The 15,654-nt window shown below is 39.3% G+C and overlaps 1 protein-coding gene across 1 annotated transcript in view; it reads right to left on the bottom strand.

Annotated features, from left to right (window-relative positions):
• The window catches only part of grin2ab (glutamate receptor, ionotropic, N-methyl D-aspartate 2A, b), a 120,289-nt gene that overhangs the window by 14,845 nt on the left and 89,790 nt on the right, over positions 1-15,654 (bottom strand). Inside the window, exon 6 of the mRNA XM_067442122.1 lies at positions 4,606-4,720. Within this exon, the coding sequence (XP_067298223.1) occupies positions 4,606-4,720 (115 nt within the window). The remainder of the gene's footprint in view (positions 1-4,605; positions 4,721-15,654) is intronic.

The raw sequence follows: 15,654 nt of genomic DNA, 5'->3' as shown, positions 1-15,654 counted from the left end.
GCTCAGACTACATTTACAAATTTAAAGAGTCCTTTTGTTTCGGCTCCCATCCTTGCTACACCTGACTGTCTCGTCAGTTTGTTGTAGAGGTGTATGCGTCAGGGGTGGGAGAGGGGGCAATTTTGTCTCAGAGATCACCTCCAGACAACAGAATACCTCTACGCACCTTTTTTCTCATTGTCTAACCTCTCGGAAACTGGGAGTCAGTGGCTGTTATGCTAGTGCTGTAGGAGTGGCGCTACTGGTTAGAGGGTGCAGGCGTCCTTTTTATAGTTTCACTGATGCACCGATCATAAAAACCTAGAGTACATCCACACCGCTAAAAGGCTAAATTCTTGACAGGCTCGCTGAGGACTGTTTTTCGGTCGTTTCAGGTTTAATATCTCCTACCGCCCGGGGTCCAAGAACTGTAAGCCCGACATACTTTTATGGATCTCTGAGGCTGAGGCTAGATCCACCCTCCTCAGGTGGTGACGATGGTCACCTAGGGGGTGGAGTCCAGAACTTGCATGGCACTGTGCAACATCACGCCTCCTGTAGGGTGCCCAGAGGGCCTGTTGTTTGTGCCTGAATGATCCAAAGTAACGTCGTACAGTGGGACCACTCATCCGAACTAGCTTGCCACCCAGGAGCGACTCATGTTTGTTAATCAAGCAGTTTTTCACGAAGTTTTTCAGTTTGTGTCATCCTGTCCAATTCGTGCTGCTGGCAAGTGCTCCAATCGATCCCCAGCAGGAATAACCCAACTGCGGCCTGTCCCTTGACCCTGGTCATAGCAGTGGACTTCGTCACAGGCCTACCCCCATATAGTGGCAACATGGTAATCCTCACTGTGCTGGACAGGTTCTCGAAGGCAGCCCATTTTATTCCCCTGCCCAAATTGTCTTCAGCGAGGGAGACAGCGATTGTCATCTTAGATCATGCTTTCCATATTCACGGCCTCCCCTGGTCTCTGACAGGGGTCCCCGATTTGGGGGTGACTGTGAGTCTCTGAGATACCTCCGAGTATCACCCTCAGACTAACAGTCAGGCCAAGCGGGTTAACCAGGACCTGGAGAGGGTCTTGCACTGTGTGGCGTCTGTGGAGTTCAAGATTAACCATGGTTGAGTATGCACATAATTCCCTCCTGGTCTTGTTCACAGCAACCGTTATTCCCCTCCCAATAATCCTACACTGTTGTTCCTTCCACGCTTGCATCTATTCAGAGATGCCTCCGTATGAAAAGGATCGGCAGAGAAGCCCTCACTCAGACTGCCGACAGGAACAGGGCGGCGGACCGTCACTGTACTAAGCCCCCACTTTACGTGTGTTTGTCTTCCCAGGACTTTACTCTCCGACTTCCCTCACATAAACTGCGACTTAAATGTATTGCACCATTTTCTATCTTTAAGGTGCTCAGTCCGGTGTCATTTCGACTCAAAATAACCCCCCACAGTTTAAGAATATCAACTCGGTTTTTCATGTCTCTAAGGGTGCTTTCATACTTGGTTCGATTGCCTGGACCGAACCAGAGTTCAATTGCTCCCCCCTCCCCCTGCTGGACTGTGTTCATATTATATTATTTGGGTCCGAACCGGGGTTCGTTTGCGTCATCAAAGCAGCAGCTGTTTACCCGGTTGCTTAGTAACGACAGTGAACGTGAAGGCGGCAAAATGCATAGTGTTGCACCCATCACTTTTATATTTTTGTTTTTGAACCAATACTTTTGTTACCAAAGCTTCAGTACGTAAAGACACTTGCGTCTCTCTGCCGCAAATGCACTGCAAATGCTATAAAAAATTCTGAAGACGTGCAGAAATTAGATACAGCTCTCTGCTTGCAGCATATCAGTGGCGCTCGTAAGGTAAATGAGTGAAACGCACACAAAACACACATTTTTATCAAATCATACACCATTAATAGCGGTTCACTTCCGCTATTTAGTATGATTGCATTCACATCAGCAGCAATGTGATCAACTATTCAGCCCCAGACCTCTGCACCGCCACCTTCTAGACTCCTTAAGGGGTCCCGGCTTATACGGCACGTTGGCTTGAAGGGGTAGTGGTCATCAATACCTGGTAGACTGGGAGGGCTATGGTCCGGAGGAGAGATGCTAGGTGATTCATGGTTCAGGGTGCATCATCAGCTTCCCACTTATGTTGTGTTTGTCATGTTATTTTCTGCAGCTCGGGACCTGGGCAATCAGCGCTGATTGTGCAGCATGGTTGCGCACGGATCAGAAGCTGATTTTCCTCACCTGTCGCTTGTTCCAGTTTCCCCTTTTAATCTCTGCTGTGTCTGCCACTTGTCTGTAATAATTTCTTGCTTCATGTCATGTGTTTTGGGACACTGTTCTGTTTGTGATCTGTGTCTAACCGCTGTTCGCTACTGTGCCCAGGACGCATAGAGTGACAGCTGATCATTGCCCTCGCTGTTCTCTCCGTCCCATCTTGTTCCCCTACCTGTGTGGGCACTGTAATCTTGGGTGGTCTCCACAGCCTGTGCTGCCTGCTGAACACTTTACGGACAGCTCTGGAGCTCCCAGGAAATTCCTCATATTTTGTTCTTGTCAATTCTCTGTAGGTTGTCATTTTCCCAAAGTCAATAAACTCTGTTCATGTATATCCTCAGCATTTGAGTTCTCTGTTCACCCCTTCTGACATCATGTCCGTGTTATCCATGGTTTCTGCTTTTACTGCCATAGAAACCATGGCAACTCAGTGAGTCTCATGAAAATGTGGAAGTAGTAGTTTCTAGCACACCACTCTGTTGTTTATTTCACATAGACCACAATTATTCGTTATCACTTGCAGCAGGTTCGGTCGCCGAAACGTAAACATATGGGTGAATCAAATGACCCAAGAAGAGTTTAGGACAAGAGGAAAAATAAAACAAGGATTAATATTAGTGTTGGATATTGTAGATGGAGAGAGCTTTGTGACAAACTTGGACTAGATAGAGACGCCGATCTTGCATTCGTTCTATTACTGTTTGGATAACTTTATAGACAGAACATTTTTTTTGTTATATACCTCAACAGGGTTTGTTTTTCATTGTTTGAAAGGCTTGTTTTGTTAATTTACCGCAAGTAACATGTATGTACAGTATATGTATTTATTGAAGAAGTAATAACCAAGTACAGATATTCTGACTGATTAGTAATTATTTTTTTGCTGATATATCTAGACATTCAGTATTATTGCACTTGGTTTGCGCTTAAGTAATTAACACAGTTTAACAAGTCTATGGCAGTGTAATTATGTGTTATACATAAATTGTAAGTCAGCCTTTTTGCAAACTATGTGGCTACATTCAAATGTACCTTGACGATGATTGTTTTGAACACGTAAAACTGCACTGCGTCCCCCCACCATTTAATTTGATGAATAAAGTGACATGTATGAGTAGTAATTTAGCATTACACATTGCGTTACTTGCAGCTAATTTATTAGAATTAAATAAAATCATGTGCTCAAACGTAACGGTTATAAATCTTTATTTCATTACCTCATCCATGTACATGATTTGTAAATCCCGTCGGATTGATTTCCATCAGCAGTGGAGGTGAAGACGACAACTCCCATCATTCCTCGCTCCTTCACAGCATCATCAAGCTACGCCTTTGTTATTGTTTTGAATATGTGACCTCTAGCGGCGAAAATTACATACTGTGCCTTTAAAACTGCATGTGTACTGATTACAACAAAAAAATGTTGTTTAAAGTAGTTTTAGACAGCACGCCTAACTGTTGTTGCTACTTGAAATGTCATGTCAGCTACCGATGTAACAGCATAATGTGTCAAGTTTGCCCCATGTATGTTCTCTGTACTCTTTGCACAATACTTATGTGTGCAGTCATGTGCGTGTGCTCGTCTATAAGCTCTGATAACACGATCGGCTCGCACCCTGTTCTAGCCCCGCTGCAGTGAGAAATGATTAGTGTCACACTTTTCACACAATCACTGTAGGGTTTTAATGTGAGTGTGTGTGTGTGTCTTCACACACACTGCAGGGCACTGTCAAAACACACAGCATCCAACACACCTCAGAGAAATAACAACTCATTAAAAGAACGCATGAGTGAGCAAACGATTACGAAAACTAGTGTGTGAAGCACAGAGATAGAATAGAAGAACATGTAAAGCTAATTAGAGAAAGAGAGCAAAGACAGAGAATAGATTACTGTACAAAAAAAGAAGCAAATTATATATGCTAATAGTTAAAATAGAGAGTGAAATGAAAAAGGGCAACAACCAGCATAATCGAACTGGATGGAGACACGTGCACTCTTCTTCACCTTATTACTGGAAATAATTTCACAATAAATCAATTATGAAATCATTGCGTTAATAAGGGCTATTTTTATTCTTTATGACTAAGCAAACCATGTTTGAAGTCATGTGCATGGAAAAACCCCAGGATGTGAAATGGGAAGTACAAATGAAATGTTCTTTTCTCTAATAGCAAAGTCCAGTGCATTTTCAGTCACAGTCACAAAAAGGCTTTGAGCTAGTAAACAGTATATTGATTGCTTATGATTCCTGAATCCCCTTAAAGGCAAAGCTAAAAGAAAAAAAATGAAGATTCGGGGGGATATAAAGATTAAAGTCTCTTTATCTTACCTTCTCCCATTCCCTCTGTGTGTTCAGAACAATGACAACCAGTTTGGGATTGACTTGGTAGCCATCGTCCATGAATGAATGATCTTTACCCCCTAGATTGACTCCCATCATATATCTGTAACACACATAGACACAAAAACCCCAAACAGTTTAAACTCAGCAAGGATATAAGATGCTTTAAGGTTTACTTGGTATATTGGGGATTGTTAAATTGTTTGTAGGGAGGCATGCAATTCATTTAATGAAATATAAATTAAAAGCTTAGAGGTAAACACTATAAATCTGATTGAATGACATTTGGTGTCTTATTTATTTAATGAAGACATTAAATTACCTTTGTGATCTTAAATAACTTAAACAAATCAATTTATCCCAGTTCCAAGTTTCTGTAGGCAAAATCCCATATTAAATGAGCAAGCACTCACATAAACAGTCTTCCAAATGCATTTAGACCTCCAACTAATTCATTTTAAATAGACAAATTATGCATAGTTTTTTTTTTCTATGCCGTTTCAAATTTTAATGTGAAATTAATGTACATATAAAAGAAAAAAAAAAACACAACGACAACAATAAAGTATTCAATCTCCACAATTTAATATTTTATAGAACCACCCTTTGCTTCAAAGACAAACACTTTTTGGGGTGTGTTGGTATGAGCTTCACACACTCTGCAGGTGTTAATTTGCCATTTAATTTAATTCTGGCGGATTTGCTCCACATTGTTCAGGTTAATAGGATGACACTTATGCCGTTTGCGAATTTAGTTTGACATCGTAGACATTCACCTTTATGTTCTGTGATCAACAACTGGCTTTTTTTTGGTGCATAAATAGGCTAACAGTGTTACTCTACAGCTTTCTACTGTATAAGTAACATACATTTCAGTTATTCACTCAAATTTCCTCTGCATGCACTCACATTACTTGGAGAATGGAGAAATTGCAACGTGCAATATGGCGTAATAAGTCGATAAGAGCCAATGCTCACAAACTGGTAAAGTCATCTCATCACACCGCTGCAGCCACAGTTAAAAGCTCAGATTGCCATACAGTCTATAGGACATGCGCATTGGCTGGTCTAGTCTGAAAACCTGCACTGTGTAAACGCAACTGGCCTAGACTAGTTGTCTTTCACATCATACAGTCAGAGAAAGCCGCTCTTCGCTGCACAATGTATTGCAGGGTTTCATGTGTGGTTTCAGTAACTTACAGTGACTACTGTAGATCTAAAACCTTCAAAATGACACAAAGATCAAAACTCCATCACTGTTAATAAAGATTTTACAGATAAACTTGCGTCATATATGGAATCTTGTCAAGTCAGAAGTGATACGATTTTTGAGTTCTATGGATTCTGCCATTTTTTTATATTACTTTGGTCACTTTCGCTATGTTACTGCTAAGAGGATATGGACTTGACTCCCATTGCACATTCATACACATGCTACTGTAAGTTGCTGTTTGAACAGAACATTTGGAGACTCACACCTGTAAGTAAATGTGGTTGTCAGTCTCAAAAAGTGACATTGTGAACATAGCCTTTGAGCTTATGAAACCTTTTATGGGACAGTTCATATCAGATTTTGTCAAATAACTGCAGACTGGAGATCTCCCAAATGGGGGATGAACTTTAAAACTTCAAACTTCAAAAATGAGTTTCAAAAGTGGGCAGAACTTCCAAAAGGGGGTGGGCTCCCCAAGTGCAAAGACTTTTGCACTTCATTGTCATTGATTTACATTTCAAAATAAATGTTTGTAAATTAAACATCTGGTCGATATTACCGGCAGCCATATCACATTGTAGTCCAAGACTGGTTTCCCATTGAAGTTAAGCAGGGCTGAACCTGGTCAGTACTTAGAAGGGAGACCAACTGGGAAACTAGGTAGCTGCTGCTGAAGGTGTTAGTGAGGCCAGCAGGGGGCGCTTTCGTTTACGTTTTACGTTCACAAACGTAAACGTGTCTATTTAAGTGAGTTTGTCATTGTGAGTTGTTGTGTTTTTCATTAAGAATAATAGGCTAATCCCACAAGTCAAGCAACCCGCCCCCGAATCGGCGCTAATTCTAAACCGAAACTAAAATCTGCTAGGCCTCACAGAGCACGCATTTACTGACGAGCTGTCATTCATGGTGTGCGTGCACTGGCACGGTTTCAGTTCATGGATATGGAAGCTTAAAGGGGGGGTGAAATGCTGTTTCATACTGAGCTTTTTACACCTTTAAAGACTTGGATTCCCATCCTAAACATAGACAAAGTTTCAAAAACTAATGTTGGACGTTTGATGGAGTATTTCTGTGTTAAAAATACTCCTTCCGGTTTCTCACAAGTTTCGGCGAGTTTTTTTCGAGTATGGATCTACTTGACGTTAAATAGATCGGAAGGTCCTTGTATGGGCTGTACGGGCTCTTCTCCCGGGTAGGGTGCGCGCGCGCGTAACTAGAGGGAGAGAGAGGAAATGCACGCTGTTAACAGACTCTCAGATGCAAATTCAGTCGTCCGTGAACACCGCGCTCCACTTTATTCCTATGGGTGACGTCGAGCGACTTCAACGCTTCAGCACAGCATTCCGGGAAGGCAGCGCTGCATTTGAACCGATTTGAACGCAGAAATGACAGGAAGCTTCAAGGCATCGCTTCAGTCGCGTCGCAAAGTGGATTTCCACGGTCACTGCTGTCACAGGACTTCACCAAATCATACCAAAGAAGTGTGTTTTTGACAGAGCGGTCCTAGCGATAAAGGTTCAGTCCTTCTTTGGAAGCAGCCGATGAGTAAATCAACTTCAAATGTCTCTGCTATTGGCTACCGTCGCATGAGTAAACATCAGTAAACGATACGATCGCGTGCTTCGTCATTCAAATGCGCTAACGGTTACTCCATTGTTGTTCTATGTATAACGTTACACTATTCTGACTCTGACGTGCAAAACCGTTTTGCTTGCTACCTCTAAGGTCTAGTCACATACAATAGTCCATAAACCGAATCATGTCCTCATAAACTGCGCGTAAAGACACACAAAGGCCCCTAAATACAGTCCATACCACAGAGACGGACATCCTGATGTTGCCGTTTCTCCTGTTCAATTTATTTCAGCCTCAGATTTGATTGTGGATCATTATCTGTATTAGCTGAGATAGCGATGGGTTTCTCCACGCTTGAGGACATCACCGCTTTGTGCACATTCGTCATTCTTTAGCTCCGCCCACACGATACGCCTCCAGGCGCTCGTTTTTTTCCGGAAAGACTCGGTACAGCCTATATTTCTTTTATAAATATGATAAAACTAAAGACTTTTCGGAGATATGAAGGATGCAATACTACTCTATAGTTAGTCAAGATTGACATGAGATTGACTGAAACTGAGTGTTTCACCCCCCCTTTAACTTTCATAGGAATTCATTGAAAGTACTCGCTTTGCTCCGCTCCGTTATTAATACCGGAGCAGCCGTGTGCATATGTTCCTTTCAGTTAGATAGAATTAGTGATTTAAAAGCCCAGTCGGTGATACCGGTATTACCGGTGTTGTCACACGTTGATTAACCAGTGGGAAAATGTCCACACGTCACATCTCTATGCGTACCAACTCGTTTCATTCATTCCAAACGAATATATATATATACACACGTCCTTCTCAAAAAATTACCATATGTGACAAAAGTTCATTATTTTCCATAATGTAATGATAAAAAATTTAACTTTCATATATTTTAGATTTATTGCACACCAACTGAAATATTTCAGGTCTTTTATTCTTTTAATACTGATGATTTTGGCATACAGCTCATGAAAACCCAAAATTCCTATCTCAAAAATTTTGCATATTTCATCCGACCAATAAAAGAAAAGTGTTTTTAATACAAAAAAAGTCAACCTTCAAATAATTAAGTTCAGTTATGCACTCAAAACTTGGTCGGGAATCCTTTTGCAGAAATGACTGCTTCAATGCGGCGTGGCATGGAGGCGATCAGCCTGTGGCACTGCTGAGGTGTTATGGAGGCCCAGGATGCTTCGATAGCGGCCTTAAGCTCATCCAGAGTGTTAGGTCTTGCGTCTCTCAACTTTCTCTTCACAATATCCCACAGATTCTCTATGGGGTTCAGGTCAGGAGAGTTGGCAGACCAATTGAGCACAGTAATACCATGGCCAGTAAACCATTTACCAGTGGTTTTGGCAATGTGAGCAGGTGCCAGGTCGTGCTGAAAAACCAAATCTTCATCTCCATAAAGCTTTTCAGCAGATGGAAGCATGAAGTGCTCCAAAACCTCCTGATAGCTAGCTGCATTGACCCTGCCCTTGATAAAACACAGTGGACCAACAGTGGACTTTGACACTGGACTTCTCCACAGTCTTCCTCTAGACTCTGGCACCTTGATTTTCGAATGACATGCAAAATTTGCTTTCATCCGAAAAAAGTACTTTGGACCACTGAGCAACAGTCCAGTGCTGCTTCTCTGTAGCACAAAAGTGGCTTGACCTGGGGAATGCGGCACCTGTAGCCCATTTCCTGGACACGCCTGTGCACGGTGGCTCTGGATGTTTCTTCTCCAGACTCAGTCCACTGCTTCCGCAGGTCCCCCAAGGTCTGGAATCGGTCCTTCTCCACAATCTTCCTCAGGGTCCGGTCACCTCTTCTCATTAAGCAGCATTTTTTGCCACACTTTTTCCTTCCCTTTCCTTTCCTTTTTCCTACAGAGGTGCCTTGATACAGCACTCTGGGAACAGCCTATTCGTTCAGAAATGCATTTCTTTGTCTTACCCTCTCGCTTGAGGTTGTCAATGATGGCCTTCTGGACAGCAGTCAGGTCGGCAGTCTTACCCATGATTGCGGTTTTGATTAATGAACCAGGCCGGGAGTTTTTAAAAGCCTCAGGAATCTTTTGCAGGTGTTTAGAGTTAATTAGTTGATTCAGATGATTAGGTTAATAGCTCGTTTAGAGAACCTTTTAATGATATCAATTTTTTGAGACAGAAATGTTGGGTTTTCATGAGCTGTATGCCAAAATCATCAGTATTAAAACAATAAAAGACCTGAAATATTTCAGTTGGTGTGCATTGAATCTAAATATATATGAAAGTTAATCCATGCCTGTCTGTCAATGGGAGGAAGCCACGCCCTATTTTGGAGCTTTTTGTAGTTTTCCACTCCCATTTGAAGATCTCCAGGCTGCAAAACCTTCTCGGTTTTGATCTGATTTAATTCTGAGTTGGGCAAGGAGTTTCTGAGATTTCAGAATTCAAAGCAGATATGACTTGGTCTTAGATTGCCTGAAATGGCTGTCTGGAGGCCACAAATATGGCCACAGAGTGCACCGAGACGTTCCTTGAAAGGGACTCTGCGGTATAATTTGCAGTAATGCATATATAAGAACAATTAGGCTAAAATATTAAGTATCAAAAGCAAGTAATCATATGGTTTATAACAACACTTAAAATACATAATATATAAACAATCATCTTAAATGCATTATGTATTATAACAAATGCCTGCAGTAGGTGCCAATGGCCTGGGGTTACACTGTACAGCAGATCGTATCCTAGCTTCATATCGGTCAAACAATTTCATTTAAAATCTTTCAGATTTGGCCACTTCTTTACGATATAAATGCTACCGCCACTGTAATTTCTTGAACAAGAATATGTGGACATCAAAACATGCAAACTCAGAGCGAGGGTTTAAACTTTTATTTTGAAATCACGATGAGCAGTTTGCATATTTAGAAACATACTGATGTATTCTCCTGTGTTGGCGTAGGTTTATAAATGATTTACCTTACAAAACTGATGAGATGGCGAACATTACGTTCTCAGATGAACATTATAAGCAACTCGAACTCAAAGCATATGCAGAGACGGTTTTTTTTGAAAATGTGCTTCACGCATGTAAATGATAACAGTTCATCTGGAGGAGTATTTACTACGAGCATGTAAATAATTAAAACACATATAAAATGCGCAGGGCATATATTTATTTAATTGAATCGCAGCCTATGTGAATTCACAATGGCAATATGCTATAAAGTATGTTTTTTAAATGGTTTTAATATATTGGAAGCCTCAGAAATTGGTCTACTAATACAGTTCATGAATTCTCGCCTGTGGAATGCGCCACCTCTGGTATTTTGCCTGTTACTCGACTTGGGATAAAATTGCAACCAAGGATTTTATTAAATGGAGTACTCAAAATGAAGAGGAATCGTGACAGCCCTACTATTTTTTTTTATTTTTTAAATCTAAAATGTACAGACACTAATGAAAACATTGCCTAAATATTCTAAAATCTGACAAATTGGTTTTGCAACACCACCCACCCATATGGCGCTATGATAATGCTCGACTGCCCATTCCATCTTTTACTTTGTTCTCAACTGCTGAACTTTGTAACTCTTTCAAAGTGATCACTGGCCTCTCTCACAAATCCACTTATTTGTGCAGAGTTTTGAGGAATGACCTTTTCTAGATGGCGTCTGGGGGGCTTGTGGTAGTTTCCACTTCTTCATAATTGAACCAACACCGCTGGGACATCCAAAGATTTGGACATTGTTTTCTAACCTTTTCCTAAAGCATTTTTCTAACATTATCTCTGACATATTTAGAATGCTCTTTGGTCTTCATTTTCACAGCTGTCCTTTCGATTAACAACCTGAATAATTATCCCACAACCGTGACAATTTTGTTTATCTAGGAAAGGTTATAATGACTCGCAGGTATAATCCAATTGTACCTGTTTAAATCCTCATCCAGGAAATTTGTTTTAACTTTTATGGAGGCTGTCAAGTGATTAAATATGATTATTTTTCATCAAATACAATGCTCAAACAAACTGCAATGTATTAACTAAAACTATTAAAATGGTAACATTTCACTAATTAACATGAACTAATAATGAACAGCATTTTTTCATCTTTGTTAATTTCAACATTTACTAATACATTATTGAAATCAAAAGTTGTATTTGTTAACATTAGTTAATGCACTGTGAACTAACATGAGCAAACAATGAAAGACAAAGATGAACAAATACAGTAACACATTTATTGTGCATAGTTAGTTTGTTAGTTAATACATTATATAATGTTAACAAATGAGACCTTATTGTAAAGTGTTACCATTAAAATTGTTTTAGCAACTGAAATAAAATCAAATATAAATATTGGATGAGAAATTTAAAAACAAAAATGAGAATTGTTGCCTTGTCAACTCTCTTATTTACATAAAGTACTAAAACAGCAAACTAAAAGTGAAATAAAAATAAGGCTAAATGGAAATATTAACAAAAAAATTATACAAATTACAAAAACACATCAAATTGCTAAAACAAACCAATTAAAATGAACACTGAAAAGATAAAAGCTCTTTCAAAACATTACAATGTTATATAAATAATACTAATTATTATTTATAATAGTTCACCCAAAAATGTCATTTTTTGTCATTAATGCTTAACCCTCATGTTGACCACCCTCACTAACCCTAACCCCCAAACCCATGTGAGTGTACATGTTCAATTCTCTCTATATCAACTAAACTAACTTCATAACTTTTACTTGCATTGACGTATACAGTTGTTCTTTAAGTTGTCCTCTTTCATAGATAGCTCTTTTCTTCTCAGTGTGTAAATTAGTTTAAAATCGTAATAGGTTTCAGTCATGTAATATTCTGCAGTAGAGAGAAATGAATCTTAGTTCCACTGATCTACAACGTGTGATTGGCTTTCCACTACTGATGTCACAGCGTGTGATTGGCTGTTCACTACTGGTGTCACAGCTAAACTCCTGGATCAAAGCCTGAGTTGACAGAGAAAACTGATGATCAGCATCATGGGACCAACAAAGCCTGAATACTTTGGTTTAGTTTTGTCAACACATAACTAATCCTGTAACCCTGAGTTTGTTAAATGTCATCATGGTTAGGGGTTAGGTGTCGTATTTTTTTTTTTACAAGTCCGGTGCCAAACCGGTACTTTTAAAACAGTACCGGTGCCTAAACCATGCCTGAACCGATACTTAAAAAAAAAACGACAGAAGACATTAAAGAATGATTTTTTTTTATAGATTTTTTTTTAATTCTTTAAATTGAACAATTTATTAAAAGTTTAAATATACTTAAATATACTTAGTGTTTTATACAAAACACTATTTACTTAAATTCACAGTAAAAGCTAAGCCTTCTAACCCAACTACAATAGGCCTAATTTAACAATAAATAACAGCACTAATACTAGTGATATAACAGCACTTATAACAGCAAAGTAGTCCATGTTCTTGGTCTGCTACAAACCAGCTTCAGTTCAGCATTATTTTGCATTAATATGACCATATTCTCTGGCTAAATATTTTAGAACGCATCGCCTTATTGTTCCCATGGCAACGCGTCGTGCTTCTCGCGACACACAGCAACCACAATATGTATTGTGCTGTATGTATTGTGGTTTATTTTTTTATTTATTTTTTTATTCAAAATATTCACAAACTTGTTACCCATGTCATGAGCTATCTGATACTCTAATTTTCAAATATGTGTCAGTGAATCTGTTTTGTCATAATGATCATGCTAGTTGATCTATAATGTACGATGGGCGTCGCCATGTTAGTTTGCACCTCAGAGAATCGGATCTGTCGGATTTACATCACGTAACTTCATCCTCGTCTCACGAAATACATGAAAGTTAGTGACCAGTAAACTCGGAGAAGAATAGAGTAAAAGTAACTTATATAATGTGTGTCTGATATGATTATGAAAACACAGTCAAATTATAACTGTCAGAAAGGGGTTATTGCCACTTCCATAGACATCAGCATGTTTTTGCTGCTAAACGCATTTAAATGTCTGAAACCTAACATAAACATGATGTGGTTGAAAACACTGAATCTCTGTGTTATGTGACGAGCGCTGAGCACGTCTGTCTCTGGCTCAGTGCCAGCCAAAGCGTGAAAGCACGTTTGATGGCACGGAAATGAGGAACCAAAATCTGCGTTCTGATTTGGTCTGGTACATAACGGTTATATAGGTACCGGTGATATATTGGCACCAAGTTTCGGTACCCAACCCTATTCCAAACCCATCAGACCTTTCTTTATATTCGGAACACAAATAAAGATATTTTTGATGAAATCCCAGAGCTTCCCGACCCTCCATAGTAGACAGCTATAAATTCACAAAGGCCCTGACAGGAAGTAAAGACATTGTTAAAATAGTCCATGTGATTCCAGTGGTTCAACCTTAATTTAATGAAGTGATGAGTTAATAACATCTTTATTCACCAATTTCATTCTAGCCTGTGCCAGTCTCCTATGCAGTTTTCATTGCAGCTCCCACGTGTTGTGGAGCTCACGTGAACAACATCAGCTGCCATAGATCATCATTGGAAACTGTAGGAGACTGACACAGGCTAGAACACAATTGTTGAATGAAGTCATTATCTTTCTGCACAAATGGTATTCTTGTCACTTCATAACATTAAGGCTGAACAACTGGAGTCACATGCACTATTTTAACAATGTCTTCCTTTCTGGGCCTTTAAATTGTTAATTAAATGGCAGTCTATGGAGGGGTCAAAAAGCTCTCGGATTTCATTAAAAATATCTTAATTTGTGTTCTGAAGATGAACAAAGGTCTTATGGGTTTGGAACGACATGAGGGAGAGAAATTAATGACAGAATTAACATTTTTGGGTGATCTAACCCTTAAACACTAGATTATATAATATCTGGATTATATAAAGATGTAATGTGTAGCGTACGGGTCAGGGACCATGATTAAAAGTGATTCCTTTCTTAATGCTGCTTCATAAAATTATTAATTGTACTAAATTGGCAACCATATAATTCTTGTGAACTTACAGCATCTCCAACCTAATGGTTAATGAACGCACATGCAGAATACTTTAATTTTATAAAGGAACAATGTCACATTGATTTATTTAAAAGTAAAAATGTCACAGATACTATATCACCACAATGATTTGTAGTGAAGTAAAAAGATGGTTTGTTTTAAGAACTTGATCTCTTAAAAAAGTCTGTTATTTAGTTACCCTCATGTCGCTCTACCTAATGTTCTTCCATCCGTGGAAAACAAAATGAAATTAAAATCTTGACATCTGCCCTTAATCTCCTGGAAAAACAATCAGCATCTTTTCAATTAAATGTTGATCCAGTTCACAAAACTATTCTGACTCAACAGTTCACAGGAGGGGGAGATTATCATTACACACAAAGCTAACATATGGCTTCAGAAAACTTGGAATACAAGTTGTATGGAATACTATAATACTTGAACAGTGCTTTTGCATCCTTTAAAGCTTGAACGCTTCAGTCCCCGTTCACTGTAAAGACATGGAAATGAACGTTATTCAAAACATCTCCATCTGTGTCACATGGAAGACAGTCACAGGGGTTTGGCTCAACATGAGGGCGAGTAAATAATGACAGAATTTACATTTTTGGGTGAAGTAATCCTTGAAGGGTCTGAATACTTTCACACTTTCCTGTTCAATCACACACACTCCACTGAACAACATAAGCTCGGTACTGCATCTCTGCCGTCTCCATGTAACTCACAATAAAGCTTAGCTCAGCTGTGCACTACTCAGATGGCACAAACATACACATACTCTCTTCAAAATTTAATTAAGAAACAGGAACATAACTAGGAAATGAGGTTTAGCTTCAGGCAGAAATGAAAAGAACGGGGTCAGAGCTACACCTGCTACTCAAATACAGCTTCTGTTGTGCGTGTTTGTTTGTAAGTGTGTCTTATTCTTATATTAGAGATTTCCAGAGCAGAAATTGGAAATTGATTTTTGTCATAGCTGTCACAAAGTATTGCCTTAAACAAACACATCATTCTGTGCATCTAATCTCACTGATTAAGAACTAGAGACAGGGTAATGAAATAGACACTACGGAAGGTGACCTTTATTTTCTATAGTCTTCTAGAAATTATCGAAAGCTTACGACTAATTATGTCACTGAGAGTAGGTGGTTTATGAAATGTCATTTCGAATGGCTTTGTACACAGAGCCTCTTTATAATTTGCATGATCTCAATTAACA

This window comes from Pseudorasbora parva, chromosome 4 (assembly GCF_024679245.1).
Source record: "Pseudorasbora parva isolate DD20220531a chromosome 4, ASM2467924v1, whole genome shotgun sequence".
In the NCBI taxonomy this organism is placed as follows: domain Eukaryota; kingdom Metazoa; phylum Chordata; class Actinopteri; order Cypriniformes; family Gobionidae; genus Pseudorasbora; species Pseudorasbora parva.
Note: the sequence above shows the minus strand (reverse complement) of the source record. Positions and strands in the feature narration are given on the sequence as shown.